General features: G+C 51.6%; 6 protein-coding genes across 6 annotated transcripts; 4 read left to right on the top strand and 2 right to left on the bottom strand.

The window, feature by feature from the left end:
• Positions 1–183: 183 nt before the first annotated feature.
• On the top strand, positions 184–3,269 carry AA0111_g3644 (hypothetical protein; the record flags this gene model as incomplete). The annotated part of the gene is made up of 2 exons (XM_028649553.1): positions 184–419; positions 467–3,269. The coding sequence occupies 2 exons, from the start codon at positions 184–186 to the stop codon at positions 3,267–3,269; spliced, it is 3,039 nt and encodes a 1,012-aa protein (XP_028509178.1).
• A 602-nt stretch (positions 3,270–3,871) lies between these two features.
• Positions 3,872–5,648, bottom strand: AA0111_g3643 (hypothetical protein; the record flags this gene model as incomplete). The annotated part of the gene is made up of 2 exons (XM_028649552.1): positions 3,872–5,136; positions 5,195–5,648. The coding sequence occupies 2 exons, from the start codon at positions 5,646–5,648 to the stop codon at positions 3,872–3,874; spliced, it is 1,719 nt and encodes a 572-aa protein (XP_028509146.1).
• Positions 5,649–7,804: 2,156 nt separating this feature from the next.
• Positions 7,805–9,348, top strand: AA0111_g3642 (Methionine aminopeptidase 2-2; the record flags this gene model as incomplete). The annotated part of the gene is made up of 4 exons (XM_028649551.1): positions 7,805–7,847; positions 7,901–8,056; positions 8,103–9,235; positions 9,292–9,348. 4 exons carry the CDS (start codon positions 7,805–7,807, stop codon positions 9,346–9,348), a joined length of 1,389 nt encoding a protein of 462 aa, XP_028509147.1.
• Positions 9,349–9,646: 298 nt separating this feature from the next.
• Positions 9,647–10,558, bottom strand: AA0111_g3641 (hypothetical protein; the record flags this gene model as incomplete). Its single annotated transcript, XM_028649550.1, has 1 exon — positions 9,647–10,558. The coding sequence occupies one exon, from the start codon at positions 10,556–10,558 to the stop codon at positions 9,647–9,649; it is 912 nt and encodes a 303-aa protein (XP_028509179.1).
• A 1,134-nt stretch (positions 10,559–11,692) lies between these two features.
• AA0111_g3640 (hypothetical protein) lies at positions 11,693–12,821 on the top strand (the record flags this gene model as incomplete). The annotated part of the gene is made up of 3 exons (XM_028649549.1): positions 11,693–12,042; positions 12,095–12,560; positions 12,621–12,821. The coding sequence occupies 3 exons, from the start codon at positions 11,693–11,695 to the stop codon at positions 12,819–12,821; spliced, it is 1,017 nt and encodes a 338-aa protein (XP_028509034.1).
• Positions 12,822–14,624: 1,803 nt separating this feature from the next.
• AA0111_g3639 (hypothetical protein) lies at positions 14,625–18,677 on the top strand (the record flags this gene model as incomplete). The annotated part of the gene is made up of 3 exons (XM_028649547.1): positions 14,625–16,803; positions 16,867–17,220; positions 17,284–18,677. 3 exons carry the CDS (start codon positions 14,625–14,627, stop codon positions 18,675–18,677), a joined length of 3,927 nt encoding a protein of 1,308 aa, XP_028508774.1.
• Positions 18,678–19,127: the final 450 nt, after the last annotated feature.

Raw genomic sequence — 19,127 nt, 5'->3', positions numbered from 1 at the left:
CTCGCCGCCTCTCTCTCTCACTCCCTCATTGCAGCTTCACCTCCTCCCCCCCGTCTTGCAATTGCAGCGAATGCGCCTTATCGCCGCCAACGACGCTGCACTCGCGGCCATCCACGCCCACCGCCCACTCTCGCTCGACGCGCCTTCCCGCCCCAAGTCCCTCACCCGGGCCATTGCCGCAGCATGGCGACCAAGGCGATGAATCTCCCCAACTTTGGCGGAGCTCATGCAGCAGGCATCTTCTCCGACATGACGGTCGACGGGCCGGTAATAGGCACCCTGGTTGTCATCATGGACCGCGCCCGAAATCTGCCCAACAAGAGGACCATGGGAAAACAGGACCCGTACTGCGCTGCCCGGTTGGGCAAGGAGGCAAAAAAGACGAAGACGGACAAACGAGGCGGCCAGACGCCCAAATGGTACGTCCCTCTTGGACATATTTCGAATCCGTCGCTGACACATGCAGGGACCAGGAATTGCGCTTCACCGCCCACGACTCGCCCGACTACAACCGCCTCAAGGTCTCCGTCTTCAACGACGACAAGAAGACGGAGCTGATTGGCGAGGCTTTTGCCAATCTCAACTCCGTCATCACGCCCGGCGGAGGACAGAGTGACGAATGGCTCGGCCTCAATTGCAAGGGCAAATACGCCGGCGAGATCCGGATGGAGATTACCTACTACGACACCCGTGAGAAGAATGAAAAGCCAGCACTGCAGAAAAGGAGAGAGTCAGCCAAGCCAGAAGGCAAGGCTGCTGTGGGTGGAGCGCGCGAGATGGCACCCGTCAAGCGACGTCCGCTCCCCAGCGACCCGACAGGCGCCACACCATCGCCCGTGCATACTCCAGAACAACGAGGACTGCGGGGTGTCAGGGCCGGCCCACGAGAGCTGGGCTCGCCGCGACACCAGCGGACACCAACTGACCCGTCACCAGCACACCGGACCCAGTCGGATGCACCTTCACGCAGGCCTGTGCCAGAATCCTCCCCCCTAAACCCCGCGTCTACATCGAGCCAAATCACCCCACAGCGTCCCGCGCCGCATGCGTCGTACAGCACACCTCCGAATCCACGCTCGTCGGCCCAGAGGATGCCTATGGCGAGGGAAGAGAGCTTCGACATGTCCTATGCTGCCCCCAAGCCATATGAAGTGAAGCCGATTGATCCTCTACCACAACGCATCAGGCACTCGGAGCAGAGGAGGATGTCTCAGGAAGATGGTCAATCTCCAAGAACCCAAGCGTTGCAACACCCCGAGCCAGTACATTCTCACTCGGCCCCAACGGTCCCGACGCAGCACACCTATGAGTCCCCGGCACAACAGCAAAAACTACAAGAGCAGCAGAAGCAGATTGAGTATCTCCAGCAACAGTTGCTTCAGCACCAGCAGCATGAGCCTCAACGGATTGAGCCGGCCCCGCAGCCAGCTCGGCCAGTTCAGCCACCTCAGTCGTACGCGCAAGACCAGTACCAAGATCCGACATACCAGGTTGCGCCCCTGCGAAGCAGTCGTAGCCGCGAGCATCCTCAGGAGCAGGCTTCTCCAGCCGACCAATACTATGGTCAGCGATTCATCGAGGCACCGCCCCTACACGACGAAAGCCCTACGCATCGCAGACGTAGTGCCATGCAGCCAATGGTGGAAGACGAGGATGACATGCCGCCACCGCCGCCCATGCACAAGCGCAATGCCAGCACCTTGCCTCACCCTAACCAAGAGAGCTCTGACCGTTACCGCAACGACGGCCCAGCGCCACTCAGCTTTGCATCAAGGTCGAGAGGAGATTCACTTCCCTACAGCTACGATATGCAGCCTCAGCAATATGAGCCCGATAACTACGCACCTCGACAACCTTCTGAACGACGGTACACTCACCCTCGCATGCCAACACAGGGCTCAAGTCGTCCCGTATCTCGTGATGCTATGGTGCCGTCCCCACTAAGACAGGAACCACTGCGACAGGAACCACCGGCGCTGCCAACCAGTCTCATTGCTGGGCTGAACCCGGTGAGGCAAGAGATCGAGGCGCCACCTTACGAAGCTCCTCCTTCGTATGAGACACCGCCGCAATTGCGCCACTATTCGGAGCCGGCCGAGTATCGGGCCATCACACAATTTGAGGCACCCGTCCAGTCACAGGAGTTGGTCCATCATTCTGCATACCAATCCAACGACTACTATCCTCATGACCCGCCCGAACAGCCTCGCCAGATGTCACCTCCTGTTTACGACCCCACTCCAATTGTCAAGCCTCGTGCTACAAGTCCTGGTGTGAACCCGCGATACTCTCCCAATCCGGCTATGGACCGCTACTCTCCGAACCCGGATATGGACCGTTACTCTCCGAACCCGGTTACCGATCGCTCATCTAGGATGCCTGCGCGAAGCATGCCGACCCGCAAGTCGGTGTCACCTCGCCCACCACCCGCGAGGGAAGACACAAGTGAACGAAGACTTTCTGCAGTAGCATTCAATCCCGACAGTTTCGATGTCTACAACCCCAGAATGTCCAAGTCTCCAATACCTTCGGATGACGAGCTGGAACGACCAGGTAGCCGCATGGAGTACAATGACAAGGGTCAGATTGTCACATTCAGTGGTCGCGTTGTCGATGCGTCGGACCATCTGCCTGTCGACAACTGGGCACCCGAGCCAGTACCCAAGGGCACAGTGAAGGAAAAAGCTCCTCGCAGCAGAGCGCAGCTTAACGGTAGCAGAGATCTCGAGGCCGCCATGCAACGCGAGGAACGATGCCAGCGCGAGCGCGCTGACAGAGAACGCATCCGCCATGCAGCTAGCATGAACTTTGACAACAGCAACGCGCTAGTCACTACGAGACATGACTTCAACAACGATTACAACTCACCTGTCAATGCAGGTGCGTTGGTCCTTGCAAGCCAGAGTCAACACAATGCGCCTCCTAGTTCTACAGCACGTAGCAGGCCTACAAGGCGAGACCAACAACGTCCTGTATCTGCCTACGATACGCCACCGCAGTACAACCTACCAGACAGACAGGTTCTCCGCGAACGCGACAATCCCAACAGCTACGGCAGCAGTCCTAGCTATGACAGACGCGGTACCCAGAGGCATAGTGTCGCAGCTCCACCCATTCCCGCCAAGGTACCCATCGATATGAATGGCGGTGGCTACGGCGCACAGAACGAGGACATGGCACTCAGCTTGGAGTTGCAGAGCATTGATATTGGACCCGGCTCTGGTGGACGCAGACCAAGAACCACGACTAGACGACAGTACGGATTCTAATGGCAACATGAAGACTTCATACCACACCTTTACGCATTTGATGGCGTTGTACGATAATGTTTTGTCGGAGAAGAAGCTTTGTTTCTTTACTTCTTTCTTTCCTGTTTCTTTGCTCGATGTCTGGACGCTGGAGCCAGACATGTCGGAGTCTTTCTTCCTTCCATGCTTCTTTCCTTTTTACAAGACGTCTTGCATAGCCTTTGCTTGCGTAGATCGGTTTCTTCACACGCCTTCGTGCGCTACCTTTTATACTTTCCTTGGTCCGAATACAAGAATCGATACCACTTTTCCAATCCAATGCATCTAATACACCATGAATCGATCACTCTGCACCTCTTGCCTCCTGTGATGATGATGTTAAGCACAACCGATAAGTCACGAGGTAGCGGAAGAAGAAACGTGTGGTCTTAACAATGCACATACTATATTGTTGATTACATCTATCTCATAGATAACGTAGAGAAAATGACTCCGAGCTGGGGTATCTGCACGCGTAATGCTCAAAGAAATTTATGCTAAAGCTGTGACTATCTTCTCTTTGCCATCTGCGCTATACGGTTCTTGACTCATTAAAGACTGCTACGTCGAGTTGACCAATAAGCCTACTCATACAAATCTCTGTCATTTCGATCGTGCTTTGGGGGAGCACTAGCTGCAGCAGGTGCAGTGGCCTGTTGTCTGGCTGAGTCGTCTGCTGAAGCATCACTCACTACCACTGGTGGGATCTGCGGTGCTCCCTGCCCTGCAGCTTGAGATGGGGATGCCGGCAGAGGGCCTTGGGGTGGAGGACTTGGAGCTCCTGCTAGCGGAGTTCCTACATTTGGTGGGGCACCATATGGCGTGGGCGTGTGCGCGGCGTTCTGAGGAGCGGAATAGGTTGGCTGAGGGGCTTGCGGGGCCATAGGCGACGCATTTTCCGTCTGGTCTTGCGATTGCGGGTGACTCATGGCGGAAACAGGAGACTGTGAAACGACCGTTCCATCTTTGGTCATGTCGCCATAGTAGCCAGCTTGCTGGGGAGGAGGATACATATAGCCTTGCGGTGGCACAAAGCCTCCGTTTGGTGCTTGAACCCAGCCTGGAGGTGGAGGGCCATAGTAGTAGACCTGGCCTGGAGCACCAGGGACGGGCTGCAGAGCACCACCACCAGACATAGCAGGCTGGAAAGCACCTGGTGTTTGCGCCATGGCTGGATACAACGGCTGGCCGGGTGGTACAATACCAACAGTTGTCTTGCTGAACTGACCCAACAACTCCTCTGGGTACCGATGACGAAATCCCCATTTCCACCAGGCCTTGAAGGCTGCGCCACTACCCATATTCTTCCACTTCTCAGCCAATAGCTTCTGATCTTCAGCACTACGACGATCTTGCATACGAGTGAAGCAGAGCACCCAGAGTGAGATGAGTACCCAGCAGCATGTACCAAATCGCATGGCACTCTTGCCGAGCATGAGGCGGCGGAACCAGAACCAAGATTCGAGGAATCCAAGAAGGAAGAGACTGGGAATTACAGCTGCAATGATGATGATATATACGCGAAGGCGAGAGGTGCAGTAGTAATAATAGCACGAATCGTATGAGCTATCATCATCGTCGTTGTTCAAGCTGCCACCACTTGCACCGCCGGAAGAGGAACCAGTGCGATAAGCTGCTGGAGGCGTGATGCAATCCGCAATGTAGTATGAGTAGTAGTAGTCTGATGTTGTGGTGAATGGCGCGGCGCTCTCAGACAAATACCATGTCTCCCAAACGTAGACGGTATTGTCGTAGGTAGTGCTGCTTGAGTACGTCTCAATCGAAGTTGGCGAGATTTGTGCGGTTACTTGGGTCGGAATATCCACAGAGGCGGAAGTAGTTACGGTGACTAGGGAGGCACTCAGAACCAGTGTTTTGAAGACTTGGACAGTGAATGTTTTACTTACATGGTGTAGGGCACGAGGCGGGTGCCACCATGGTGACCGGCATGCTGAAATCAATGCTCGTGATTGTAGTTGTCGTCGAAGCCGCCGTTGTGGTCGCATAGTAATCATAATAATCAGGCTCGAGATCGGACTCTGCTACTGCACTGGTAGTGTAGTAAGCGTACACGATCTGGAGATCATCGTTGTAGTAGCCATATTCGGAAGTGGTCGAGTATGGTGAGATCGTGGGGGTGGCCTCGTCCTTCACGGTGCGGGTTACGGTATAGCTATCAGTGGTGACACTGTCATCATAGTTTGTATACAAACTCTCAGACACGGATTCCACGAAACGGGAAGTGTATGTCCAGTATGCTGAAGCGGAACGAGTGGTAGTAGTGTAAAAGTCATCAGAAAATAACTGTGCCCGTGCAATAGCGGCATTAGCGACCGCCATAAAGACGAATCGGGCAGCCATGATGCTACGTGCTGCGAAGGTAAACGATCGTGGGTCGCGAAACGCGAATATTAGAGATTAGCAAAGTCTGTAGGGCTATCTCCAAACATCAGGACAACGCTCTCATCTTAAACACCATAAAGAACCGCGCCGTCAAGCCGAACAACGACACGGCTAGCTCACCGGTCGTGCAAACTGTGCAGAGTTACATTTCGTTTCCCCTTAAGCGATCGATGCAGCCTTGCGCCTCTTCCAGGGTCCGACTCTCTCCACCAATCATGTTGTTGACGCGATGCGAGTTAGCCAATCCCGCGAAAAGTCTAGACGTTTAGCGGCATTGAGCCGTCTATCTTTGGGTCCATGCAGCTCGTGGCAGACTAGTCGCCGCCAGGGGTGAATGGGGCGCCTGAGAAGGATAAAGGGCTGCACTGCCCTTGCCTTTATTGAAAAGGTGACTCTGACCATGACTGAGCAGTGTAGCCATGCCATATACGAATGACGTTACTGTAGACTTGCTGCAGGCCATGCACAGAACACGAGCTGGGCGCATCTTGGCCTAACTATATGATCAGGTTGGTGATGGTTGTGTGGTAATTGAGTGTGGTGGTTGCGAGAAATGAGAGGTCTTTTTGGTGGCGTTCTCGCATGATAAGTGCACAACAATGTCTTGGCGACACATGAACAGTCATCCTCGGCAACTCCGCTCTACTCACCTGCCTTTCAGGCTTGTCGGCCGGGATATTCGACATGACCACCTCACATCCGTCGTCTATATTCGCAGGGTCCATGCCAACGGCTGCATAGCACACGTTATGTTTTCCAACCGCGATAGCCATTCTCCCATCCGTCTTACAGCGATAAGCGACCGAGGTCACCAACGTAGACGTCCGGTATCTGGCACTTTCATCAGCTATTACTTCTTATGAAGGCAGACATGGTGCAAAAATCATCTCCCCATAGTATGTGTAACATGTAAGCTGGCAGGTTACGGGTCTTTAAGGGAACCTGCGGCTCTGTGTAAACAGCCGAACAGCTCGACGAATGGATCGACATACACTGAGGCTGGTGATGGAACGTTGTAGTACATCGACTTGTTGGTCTACTTATCGCCTATGCCGCTGATACCAATCTTTCAACTGTGCTTGTGCAAACATTTGTACAGTCGCTAGAAGTACTCCAGTGCGACTCACATCTGGTCATTAGTCGTGACTCATGCTGGGTATAAAGATCAATACTCCAGGTGTGTGTCTTTGAGCATGTCCTTTGAAAACTTCTCGCGAGCATATTCTACCGTTGTCCATGCTCACCGACCTGACAATCGCACAATGTGGCAGTGTATCTGCACCCTTTTTGTCGGAAGGGGACCAACTAAGTCAAGTTGCTACAAGTGGAATCCCATCGAAGTCTTGGATCGTCACAACGAGCCCAGAGCGAAGAAAGTCATCAGTAGGTGCAATTACCGTTTCTAGTTAACCTTTCCTGAATCAAGTCCTTGTGTTGTAGGTACGCGGGAAATCTCCTCACGGACCGACACAGGAAAAGTCACCCTAGATATTTCTTGACTAGAGCTGGAGACACAATCAAAATCGAGCGATTAACAGACAAAGCCGAAGGAACTGACTGTTTGGGAAATGGTTGTCCAAACAGGGGTGACTGATATCGTTTCAGATGCGCTGTAGCACATTGTGGTTTTCAGATTAGGGTATCTTTGGATTTCAACGAGAACTGGGTGTTCAATCCCTAACATTTCACGAGTATTGAAATTCGCTTGTTACCGTTAAACAGGCAAGTGAAGGATTCTGCGATTGTCCTGCTCGGTGATATTTCGTCAAAGTAGAAAACAGGCCTGAAGGTACGTAGGTATCGCCAACAACCAGCAAAGATGAGTACCTGACAGCCTGAAGATCAAGGAAGTTGAGCGCATTGACTATAGACCAACCCAGAGATGTTTTGTTTGTCATGGAGCGGTAGCCATCCAGATTGGGCGATCTTAAGCGCTGAATACATACTAGTCGTGCGCAACGGAGCACCGTGGGGCAGTGACAAGAAGGGTATAGTGTTGTTGGACCCCACTTTCACCAAGGCATCCAGCCTTCAGCTTCGCGCCGCACCTCAGATCACCAACACCGACACCAACAGCGCTTTGAAAACTTGATGACCATCGCTTTGAACCAGCCATGGGGTCCAAATCTCCAGAAGATCATCGTCAAGGTCCCGATGGTCAGTAGACTCGAATAGGGTGAAGGAACGACAGACATGCTGACACTCTTCAGGGTCCTCAGCAGACGCTGCAATCGCTATTATCAATCCACCTAAATCAGCCGCGGCGACTGGACTACTTCAGGGCGTTCTCGAAGGTCAAGATGAAGACAGCGACGACAACGATGATGATATCGCGAAGCTTGGAGCTGACGTAAAGAACAACGATGGTGAGCTGATGCCAGGCGAGTGTAATGCTAAGACTAACTGTTCAAGGCGTAAAGAAGAAAAGAAAACGCAACAACAAGAAGAAGACCAAGAAAGTGTCACAAAAGCAGCAGACGGCACCTCCCAGGGTACCCCTCACTGATTTATTCCTTGGTCGACAATATCCGGAAGGGCAGATTGTTGAGTATACCACCAATGATGACAACCTGAAGCGCACTACAGTTGGCGAACTTCGCCATTTAGCCGCCGTGGATAACATGGAGAATGACTTCCTAAAGGACTATCGAAAGGCTGCCGAGGTCCACCGCCAGGTCCGCCACTATGCACAGACGATCGCGAAGCCCGGCATGTCTATGACTCGCCTTGCCGAAGAGATTGACGATAGTGTTCGCGCACTTGTCGGCCACGAGGGTCTTGAGACCGGAGATGCACTGAAAGCCGGCCTTGCCTTCCCGACCGGGTTGTGCTTAAACAATGTAGGTGCGCATTGGACGCCCAACGCCGGTGCCAAGGAAGTCTTTCTTCAGCATGACGACGTGTTGAAAGTCGACTTTGGTGTTCATGTCAACGGCAGAATCGTGGACAGCGCCTTCACTGTGGCCGCCAATCCAATTTATGACAATCTATTGGCATCTGTCAAGGCGGCTACCAACACAGGCTTGAAAGAAGCCGGAATCGATGCGAGAATCGATCACATCAGTGAGATGATTCAAGAGGTGATGGAGAGTTATGAAGTGGAAATCAAAGGGAAGACCATTCCAGTGAAGGCTGTGCGCAACATCACTGGCCACAACATCCTACGTTATCACATCCATGGTGACAAACAGGTTCCCTTCGTCAAGACCAAGACCACTCAACGTATGGAGGAAGGCGACATCTTCGCCATCGAAACCTTTGGCAGCACGGGCAAGGCCTATCTTCATGACGATGTTGGCGTTTATGGCTACGGACGCAACGAGCATGTCAGTGCCACTGGGCTCCACCACACATCTGCGAAGTCGCTCCTGAAGACCATTGACCAGAACTTTGGGACTCTGGTCTTCGCACGCCGTCAACTTGAGCGTTTGCCTGGTGTTGAAAAGTATCATCTCGGCATGCGAACGCTAGTCAACAGTGGCATCGTTGAAGCATATGCGCCGCTTGTAGATGTTCCTGGCTCCTTGATTGCACAATTTGAACACGTAAGTTATGCTTCTTCCCAAGGTATATGTCCCAACTGACTCAATATGTCCAACAGACTGTGCTACTCCGGCCCAACTGTAAGGAGGTCATCTCCCGAGGAGACGATTATTGAAGATCTACACTTCGCTCAGTCATAAACGACTTCAACAGTCTCAATGGCGATATTCTCACATGGTGTTTCAACACACTTTGACTCAATGTTCGCTGTTTACCTTTAACACATATCACGTTCTTTTAAGTAGCTATTGTGAATGATATGACTTCATCAATGCGATCTGCGCAGAAGAGATTTATCATTGAACATCTGTCGAACAATACAAACAGATTAAACTCGTAAACACATATCTAACGAGCGAGGCTAAAACTGAAGGGCTAAAAAACCGTGACTAAGGAAGAAAAATATAGTGCGCTCATCCAAATACCAGCGCCCTAACCTCAATACTCTCCCTGCCAACCGCGCCCTCCGGTGTGCGAGGGTCTGTAAAAGCTGTGTGTGGTACGCGTCCCCACTGGCCTACGGTCTCGTCGCTGTCAAAACATTTGAGAAGCAGACGGTCCTCGTTCTTCATGCCAGACCAATAGTACCACTTCTGCCCTGGGTTATATGCTACAGCTGCGGTCTGGCCGTTGCGATTGGGATAGCGATGCTCGATGGGTACCAGATCGCCATCGCGCACTGTTTGACTATCGGCGACTGCAAGTGGGCTGCCCATGACAGGTCCGTTGAGTGGACGCCAAACGTTGATGATGCGGTAACGACCTTGTAGGAGTTGCTCGGCTTCGTCAGGCAAGTGCAGCTTGACTCGTTCAGCGGCCGAGGAAGGTGTCTGATCGATATGTACGCGTTGAACGGGGTTGCGATTGCCAGTCGGTCGGCGGATTGTGTGATCGAAGAGAAGTACTCTTTGTGCGCCTTGTACGTTCTTCAAGAGTAGATTCTCCACCTCTGGGTAATACACGCGTTTTATTGCGTCGTCGTCTTCAAACCCATCCCTGTCGAGCCCACTCTTAATGTTCTGATATGTGTCGAAGGCGTTGTTGTCTAGCGTGAACTTATGTTCTTGGCCTCGTAGGTCGTTGAGCTCGACCTCGGTCCATGCATCTCCCCAATTCCGTTGTGGCACGCCTGGAAGCGGCTCGACGTAGTTGTGTGGTGGCGCACCATCCTCTGGGGCTTTGTAAAAAGATAGCGATGCTGTGACGGGGCCGCGAGGAATGGGTAGGCCTTGATAGTTGACGTCGGAAGAGGTGGTGTTGTTCGAAGTAGGCGTTGGGTTGGAGAGTTGGTGTGCGGGCGTGGGGAGGGACGCGGTGGTTGTCATTGTGGTAGCTGGGTTGCTAGGTTCGTTCGCAATTGAATTAGAGACTATACTGTCGAGAGGTTGCAAAGGCAGAATCGTGAAGGAAAATGGCGGTTTGCTGGATCAATGGCTGTGCAGTAAGTTGTCTGAGTATGAATCGGGAACATGTGCAGATTGGATGATGTTATATACGCCTACGCGATTAGAAATGATTCCTACTGTTCGAGGCGTCAAGTCGCCCTTCATCCTCCGATGTTTCCCCTCATTCGGCATCTCTGTGGCGATGATGCCATAGCTCTATTCCCGAGGCCAAGACTGTATTACTAAATCCCTGTCGTCCAATGATCGCTCATATGCTGACAAAATACATGTATTGCGTGCCGAGTATAACCATTTGATAATGCGCGTACGATATTCTGTTGGTTGAGATGGTGGTTTGTAACAGTTCGCGTGGTTTCTAAGCCATGGTCACAAAGGCCATGGGCCGAGCGCCCGGAGACGGCGTGGAGATGATTCGGACTGATGATTGCGTCATAGCCGCAGATGTGTGGCAGCCTCGACACCATCACATTTTGTTCAGCCTCCAGACATCTACAATGTGGTATTGCCTATACATGAAGTTGATCTGAACATTAATTTTTATCGCATCTTCTCTGTTGCATTGGATGCGTCTCGTCGTCATGCCTAGGGACAACTGAAGCCATGTGGCTATGCATACGGTGCAGTAAAGATAGCTTCACAGCGCCTGTAGTCGTCCAAATCAATGGTAGTTTTGATCGTAGGGCATATGCACCTCATCTTTACACAGCCGAGGCAAGCAACAGTGTCCAGCACATTTAGTTGCATCTGGTATCTGGCATTGCATCTGGCCTTAGCTCGCTCCTGGCCGTGATTGCCGTTCCACAAGCATTAGTCGATGCTAAGGTATGCTATTTGTTGGTGGCTTGCGCTTCCATTATGGGGAATATAGGATTTCAATAATTGCATGCGCTCATAGTATGCATCGACCCGTCGCGCCAGTGCTTAATTCATTGGACCCCATCTTGGAGTACTCATGCGTCGTCTCAACGTCATCATGTTCGCATGCGAACGGTGACATCGCTCATCCACCTTTAAATTGCATAAAGGAAGCAGACATTACAACCATATCTCAACATGCTCAGACTCTTCTCAAGAAACCTTCCCACAGCTACCAAATCTATCACGTCCACAATACGAACAAATCAATTCATCCCAAGGACTACGTACCAAATCATCAGAAATATGGGTAACGGCAAGGCCAACACCGAGGACCTCAAGGGCTCCAAGCTCTTCGATGTTTCCCACGTCACTGCTCTCGTTACTGGTGGAGGAACTGGTATCGGTCTGATGATCACACAAGCGCTGGTCGCAAACGGTGCGAAAGTATACATCACATCAAGACGCGATGAAGTTTTGAAGAAGACGGAGGAGCTGTATGGAGGTGGCGGTCCAGGCCAAATTATTCCTCTCCAAGCAGATGTCAGGTAAGCACAATCATATCCGATTCATGGAGAGTGCGGCGCTAACGCTACCCAGCGAAAAGGATGATGTCAAGCGTCTTTACGACGAGATGTGTCAAAAAGAGCCAAAAGGAATCCAAATTCTGGTCAACAACGCTGGTATCGCTCGTGATGACAACACCAAGTTTTCCGCAAACGGCCAGCCAAACATGGAGGACGCCCAAGCCATCTCTGACCATTTCCTCAAGTCCCAGCCCGAGAACTGGGCCGACACCATGAAGACTAATGTCGGAAGCATCTTCTGGATGTCAATGACCTTCTTGCCTCTCTTGGCCAAGGGTGGCCAGGTGACTCCTGGATACACCTCACAGGTCATCAACGTTAGCAGTATCTCAGGGTACATGAAGGGTAGCAGCAACGGCCAGTTTTCTTACGCGTCTAGCAAGGCAGCTGCCACACATCTGAGCCGCATGCTTGCAACAACCTTTGTTGGTACCAAGGTTCGGGTGAACACTATCGCTCCTGGTGTCTTCCCAAGTGAGGTATGTAGCCTTACTCCATATAGCTTACCAGTACATTGTTTGAGCTAATACCACATTCAGATGACCACAGGCTCTTCCGATGAGGACAACAAGAGCCGCATCGAATCTGGCATGAGCAACCCTGCGGGTCGACCTGGTGCTGATACTGACATGGCTGCGACGGTTCTCATGCTGGCTGGACCAGGTGGTGTATTCTACAACGAGCAGGTCATGTACCCTGATGGTGGAAGCACGCTCTCGCAGCCCGCAGCGAGGGCTTAGTTGTCTATCACCCGTGAGCAGCCTCGCGGAGATGAACTTAAAGACTACATATCGTGATCTTAATTAAATATTAATAATGGAGAATGCATGATAACATACATTGTGGTGGTTCGTTATGATATTTTTTTCCAAGTACTTTCTGCGTTGTGCCCCACCATGCCGAAGTGTTCCGACAACCCCACCACAAGCGCAAACTCTTTCATGCTGCAAAGCCTTGCCCATGCCAACGCGAGAACTGATTTTGGATTTTCTGTCGAGAATGTGAATGTGCCAGACAATATAAGTTACGTTATTTATCATGTCACCATCAATCAAACAACGGCCTAATGGCCCAATGGCAAGGCGCTTGACTACGATTCGTTCGATATCAAGAGATTCCAGGTTGTAAGTAACACTCGAAAGCGCGACCCGTTCGAACACAGACACTAACTATCACGCAGCGACCCCTGGTTAGGTCACAATACGTTGTATACAACAATTTCTTTTTTGCCGTCTTGTGTTCCATAACTTTATCGGGACACTAATGCCTCGTCCGATCCTCGGACAAGGATTCACCCATCTTTTTGCTTAAATTCTGTCTGTGTCTAGTCCCAGGACAACTGTTACACTCCCTGCCCCGGAGGATTACGTGTCAGCTTACAAAATTAGCATGCATTCACACAGGTTGTATAGATCGTACAAATTTCGACATAAGAGAAAGTATTGACATCAAGGTCAGAATGTAGGATTAGGCAACACAAATCAACCTCTAGATGATATGTTACTCTGCTAATCGGACAGCCGTGTTTGAATAGGGATGAGAGAAGCGAGACACTAAAAGAGGTGCATGTTGTAACTCTCACTGAAAGCGCTAGTTCGTGGAGTTGAGTCCAATACTGTACATATATTTGTCGATATACACGAAAGTAAAATCACTTGCATTTCGACTTGATTGAATTACACAGCTCTATGTACGAAGTGACACCACATTCTGGCCTCTGCCACAAACCAGTTCTAGACGGCTGCAATAGCCATTTTTTCAAAGAATTGAAGTACAGCACTCAATATATCTTCGATGCCGGTAGCGCTTCTGTCGTAGAGGATCTCTTCAAGATTCTGCGGAGTGATCACAGGCCTTTTGTGCTCACTGTCCAGCAAGAAGTCTTCCTACCGAAGCAGTTTCCTTGTTGCTTCTTCCCAATCATCTTTGACGGCGTCATCAACACGTTGTAATTCCATTCTCATCTCTGACGAGGAGCATCGGATCGTACCGGTGTTTCCGTCAACTGCATCAGTTCCATGAAAGTGAGATGCTACCATGTGGAGAGTGGTGATAGCCAGGCGTGGAAATTGCGGAGTCGGCCCGGTCAGCTTACCCTTCACGGTAATGTTGGATGGCGTCTTGGCGCCTCCAACGCGGACCTTTTCAAGTAAGCAGCAAGGGTAGGCGTGTGATCGCCGCAGGGCAGCTACCCGTCAAACTTCAGACGCGACGTGATACTGCAGTGACACCACCATGGAATTCTACGCACACCGCACCGAACAAAGGCTGGAGGTGCAGTACTTAGGTTCAACTTTAATCCCCAATGACGCCATGTCGTAGATCTCGGCGAGGGCGTGGAGCCGCCACCTAGCGGACCGAGACGCTTTTCAGTCATCATGGCTAAAGATGCAGCGTCTGACCATTGGCTGCGCTAGCTTTCCAGATAGCAGCGGGAAGCAAAAGTAATCCTCGTCTGTACAGATACTACTCGGGCATCTGTTCAATGCGCTGGCCGTGTGTCTTGTTGTTATCTTTGCCTGCTCTGCTCTACGCCCCATGACATGGCCTCGAACGGACAGCTACTTGCGCTGCACAACTACTACGGGACAACCGGCTATGTCTCGCAGCCACCGCTGGCCGCGTCCAGGCCCAAGCTGCAGACGGCAGAGCGAGATTTGGCATCTCTAACGCTCCTCGACGCCCTCGACCGCGACGAGCGCCCTTCATTCGCAATCGAAACCTGTCCGTACCTGCGCCGCGACGAAACCCTCGATCTCATATATGCGAACACGGCGCTGCACGCCGTCGGCGGACTGCTGGCCAAGGTATCGGGCAACGATGCGACGAGCTTGTTCACACAAAGCTCGGCACCGCAACTTGCCTTCAGAGATTGGGTTTGCGGCTATGTGAACGAGGACGATCTACAACGGCGCGGCAACGCGTATACATTCGAAGGCCATACATGGAGCGCCATAACCCTAGGGCGATACAAGATCGTTAGCGGAGTGCCGACGCGGTTGCTGTGGGTTGACGCTGCACCGGGAGGAAAGAGCCACCGCACCATCATGCGCGAGCGGAAGGCGCCTCAAGGCAAACCTCGCGCAGACGCTCTACCTATGAAACCCCAGCTGTCGCTCGTCCACGCACCCCAAATGTCCGAGCCCAGCACCAGCTCTTCTCCGGACTCATCCGCAATCAACAACACGTCCTTTGACTGTACTTCTGATGTAGTCACGGGCGTGGTGAGAGCCAGCCCGCACATCGATTACTTCCGCAGTGTCGACTGGGCCAAGACGCCGTTGGGACCAATGACTTCGTGGCCTTGTGATTTGCGTTGTATAGCCAACACAGTATTGAGCAACAACGTACCTGCTGTCATGTTCTGGGGTGACGAACTTATCATGCTATACAACGAGCCGTATGTTCAGCTGCTTGGCAGTCTCCATCCCTGCATGGGCGAAAGTGTTTGTACCAAGGCACCCGATCACTGGACTTCTTTCCAACCCATGGTCGACCACATCAAAGCCACTGGCGAATCCGTAGCCGAACCCGATATGCTCCTCTTCATAGAGAGGGACAGCCTTCTCGAAGAGACGCACTGGTCCTTCCAATTCGTACCTATATTGAACAGCCATGGCCAAGTGACAGCGTACTACCAGACCTTTTACGAAGTCTCCAACCATCGTATCCTCGAACGCCGTGTCTCAAGTTTGGTGGCCATGGGTACCCAAAGCGCAAATGCGAGAGATTTCCCATCGTTTTGGGATACTACGTTGCGCTCTCTGAGCTTGAATGACAAGGATGTACCGTTTGCCCTGTTATATGCTGCTGAGCGACATGTTAGTGCTCAAATACCCTCAATGTCATCACCGGGCAGCATCCCCCCGCTGGAAGGTTGCATCCTCAAGGGTACCATTGGCGTGCCTGTCGGCCACCCTATCGCCCCTGCGACTGTCAATATCAACCAGGACTCGTACATTCTCCACGCATTTCTGAGCCGGGCTGCCAAATCTGGGAAAGCTACTGTTGTTCATCTCAATGACCTTCCTGCACCAACAACGGCATTGGAAGGCATTGACTGGAGAGGGTATGGCGACCCTTGTCGTACATTGGTCATATGTCCTATCATTCCAACGACAGGGAATCAAGTAGAAGGTTTTCTCATAATTGGCGTCAACCCCCGCCGACCTTTCGATGATGAGTACCAGCAATACCTCCAGGTCATGGTGCGATTGCTCGCCACGTCTCTTGCGTCCATTGTTCTTTTCGAGGACGAAGTCCGCCAAAGGGAAAACGCTATCATCCAAGCTGCTCAGATTCAAGAACACCTCATGGCTGAGATTCAACTCAAAGAGAGCAAGTTCCAGCGCTTCGCTGAACGATCTGACGTAGGCATCTTCATCATCGATCCAATAGGCACTTATACCTATCGAAACCAACGCTGGTACGATATGTTTGAAGTTGCATCTTCTGACACCAACGCCACCGAAGCCTGGTACCGGATCGCTTTCGCCGAGGATGTGGCTTACTGCCAATCTATATTCTCGAAGCTCGTCACCAACCATGAATCTGTTTGCTTCGAACTACGTACGAGGATGCCATGGGCGCCGTCATCGGAGTCCGACGAGCTACAATCTGAAGACACTCAGCACTTCAAATGGATTTTATGCTCAGCCTACCCTGAACTGAGTCCGAATGGCGAGCTTGTAGAGATCGTTGGAAATGTCACAGACATATCAAGTAAGGAATTTGCGAATGGGTATTGAGGTGAAACATATACTGACATTTTACACAACAATTTAGAGCAGAAGTGGGCCGAAGGTATCCAGAAGATTCGCACCGACAGTGCGCTCCAAGGGAAACAGCACCTAGAGCACTTTTTAGACACAACGAGTCATGAGATGCGAAACCCTCTCAGCGCCATCATGCAGTGTGCGGATTCCATTACATCATCTTATCCTCAAGACGGTCGCAATGGCGAACAAAGTATTACACCAACTGAATGGTCAGCTTTCATAGCCTCCACCCTTGACGCTGCTCAGACTATAGGAGTTTGCGCGACCCACATGAAGCATATCGTCGATGACATTCTCACTATTTCTAAACTCGATTCCGGTCTTCTAGACATGACACCGGTGATTGCGCAGCCTGAAAGCGGTAAGTCTTGGATGCACGAACGCATATCAAACATAAACTGACCTAGCTTCTCCACCGCTGTAGTGGCGAAGCATGCAGTAAAGATGTTCTCTGCGGAAGCAAGAGCTGCCGGCATCGACCTTGTGTTGGTCGTGGATAAATCGTACCGGGACATGGACATCGATTGGGCGTCTCTGGACCCAACGAGGGTGCTGCAGATCCTTATCAACCTACTCACAAACGCCATTAAATTCACACGCTTGGAATCAACTAAGCGAGTTACGGTCACCCTCACCGCAAGTGCAACCGAGCCCGCCTCGTCGCCAGCAGGGATACAGTTCAACGATGAGAGACTGGTAGGGCAGGACTCTCATTTGGAAGATGACTGGAAAAATGTGCAAGAGCTATTTTATCTCCAGTTCTCTGTTACCGATACTGGTCGCGGTCTTTCTGATGAAGAAAAACGCAGCCTCTTCACCCGCTTCTCGCAAGCCTCACCTCGCACGCACATCCACTACGGTGGATCGGGCCTTGGGCTGTTCATATCGCGCCGTCTGACCGAACTGCAGGGCGGTTCGATCGGTGTCGCCAGCGAATCTGGAAGAGGTAGCACGTTCTCCTTCTACATCAAATCACGTCGAGCCAGACCAGTGATGGCGCGGAAAGGCAGTTTACCCCATGTTTTCCCTGAAGATATCAAACACAGACAGCCAATACCGCTCGTAAGCCTGGCACGTCCGTCTCCTCCTGTGTGCAAACCCACAAGCGAGACTGGTCCACGATCTGACTCTGCGAGCCCAAAAGCACGACGTCGATCGATACAGTCAAGATCGTCGCAGACTGAACACTCTCATGTTCGCCCCGAAGCTCTTGGGCTACCAGAAGGTCCTGACCTACAAGAATTGAGGCGCACAAAAAGTATACCAGATACGCTACACGTTCTTGTAGTAGAAGACAATCTTATCAATCAGCGTGTTCTCGCCAAACAACTGCGCAATCTAGGATGCATTGTCAGCGTCGCCAACCATGGTCAGGAAGCCCTTGACTTCCTGCCAAAGACCAAACTTTGGAACAACGATCACCCCATGTCGGATTCGATTGCACTAAAGGAAATATACCACATCCCATCCACAGAGCCTATACCTAGTGGTCACAACGATGCCTTACCTGTCGAACTGAACCTTATCCTCATGGATTGGGAGATGCCTATCATGAACGGGCTGACGGCTGTTGCGGAGATACGAAAACTTGAGGAACAAGGTTTGTTGAGGGAGAGGGTACCTATCATCGGGGTCACAGCGAATGTACGCCAACAACAGATAGAGCAGGCCATGGCTACAGGCATGGACGATGTTGTTGGTAAACCCTTCAGGGTTGCTGAATTGCTAGTGCGGATGAGGGGGATCGTTGCAGGGGTGGGGCCCGAAGGCCCAAATGGCAACGCGCATATGACGGAGGGGTATGCGAGCTTCGGGTGAAGCAAGAGCGACCTGATCTCAATTCACAAAAGACGAAGAAGTGTTGACTAGCTGCGGATTAGGGGCTCAGCCACCACTCTACCTGCATTGATCCCAAGGGATCTTCGACTACCATGGTGGCTTATCATGATACCGGACCACTAGAGCCACCTAAAATCGCTTTAATCGCCCGTAACAACTTTAGCCAGCTATCTTCATTACCCAGACAGAACCGCGAAACAAGAAACCGATATCTCACACGTACAGTTCAATAACCATAGCTTGTCGAAGCCACCGTGGGTAAAGACGGATCTCTACCTATCCAGCTCAAAGGATTTGTCGCTACTAGCAACTCGGAAGTTATAATAGTACATTTGCGTTTGCAGATGCTATCAGAGGAGGCAGTGGTGTGGCTATGGTATGGTCAACAGATTGACTGTTGCATGTAAGCCAAGGCAGTGTTCGTATCTT

Source organism: Alternaria arborescens (genome assembly GCF_004154835.1).
Source record: "Alternaria arborescens strain FERA 675 chromosome Unknown contig_6, whole genome shotgun sequence".
Taxonomy (NCBI): Eukaryota; Fungi; Ascomycota; class Dothideomycetes; order Pleosporales; family Pleosporaceae; genus Alternaria; species Alternaria arborescens.
The sequence above is the reverse complement of the archived record's forward strand: the minus strand, read 5'-3'. Positions and strand labels throughout refer to the sequence as shown.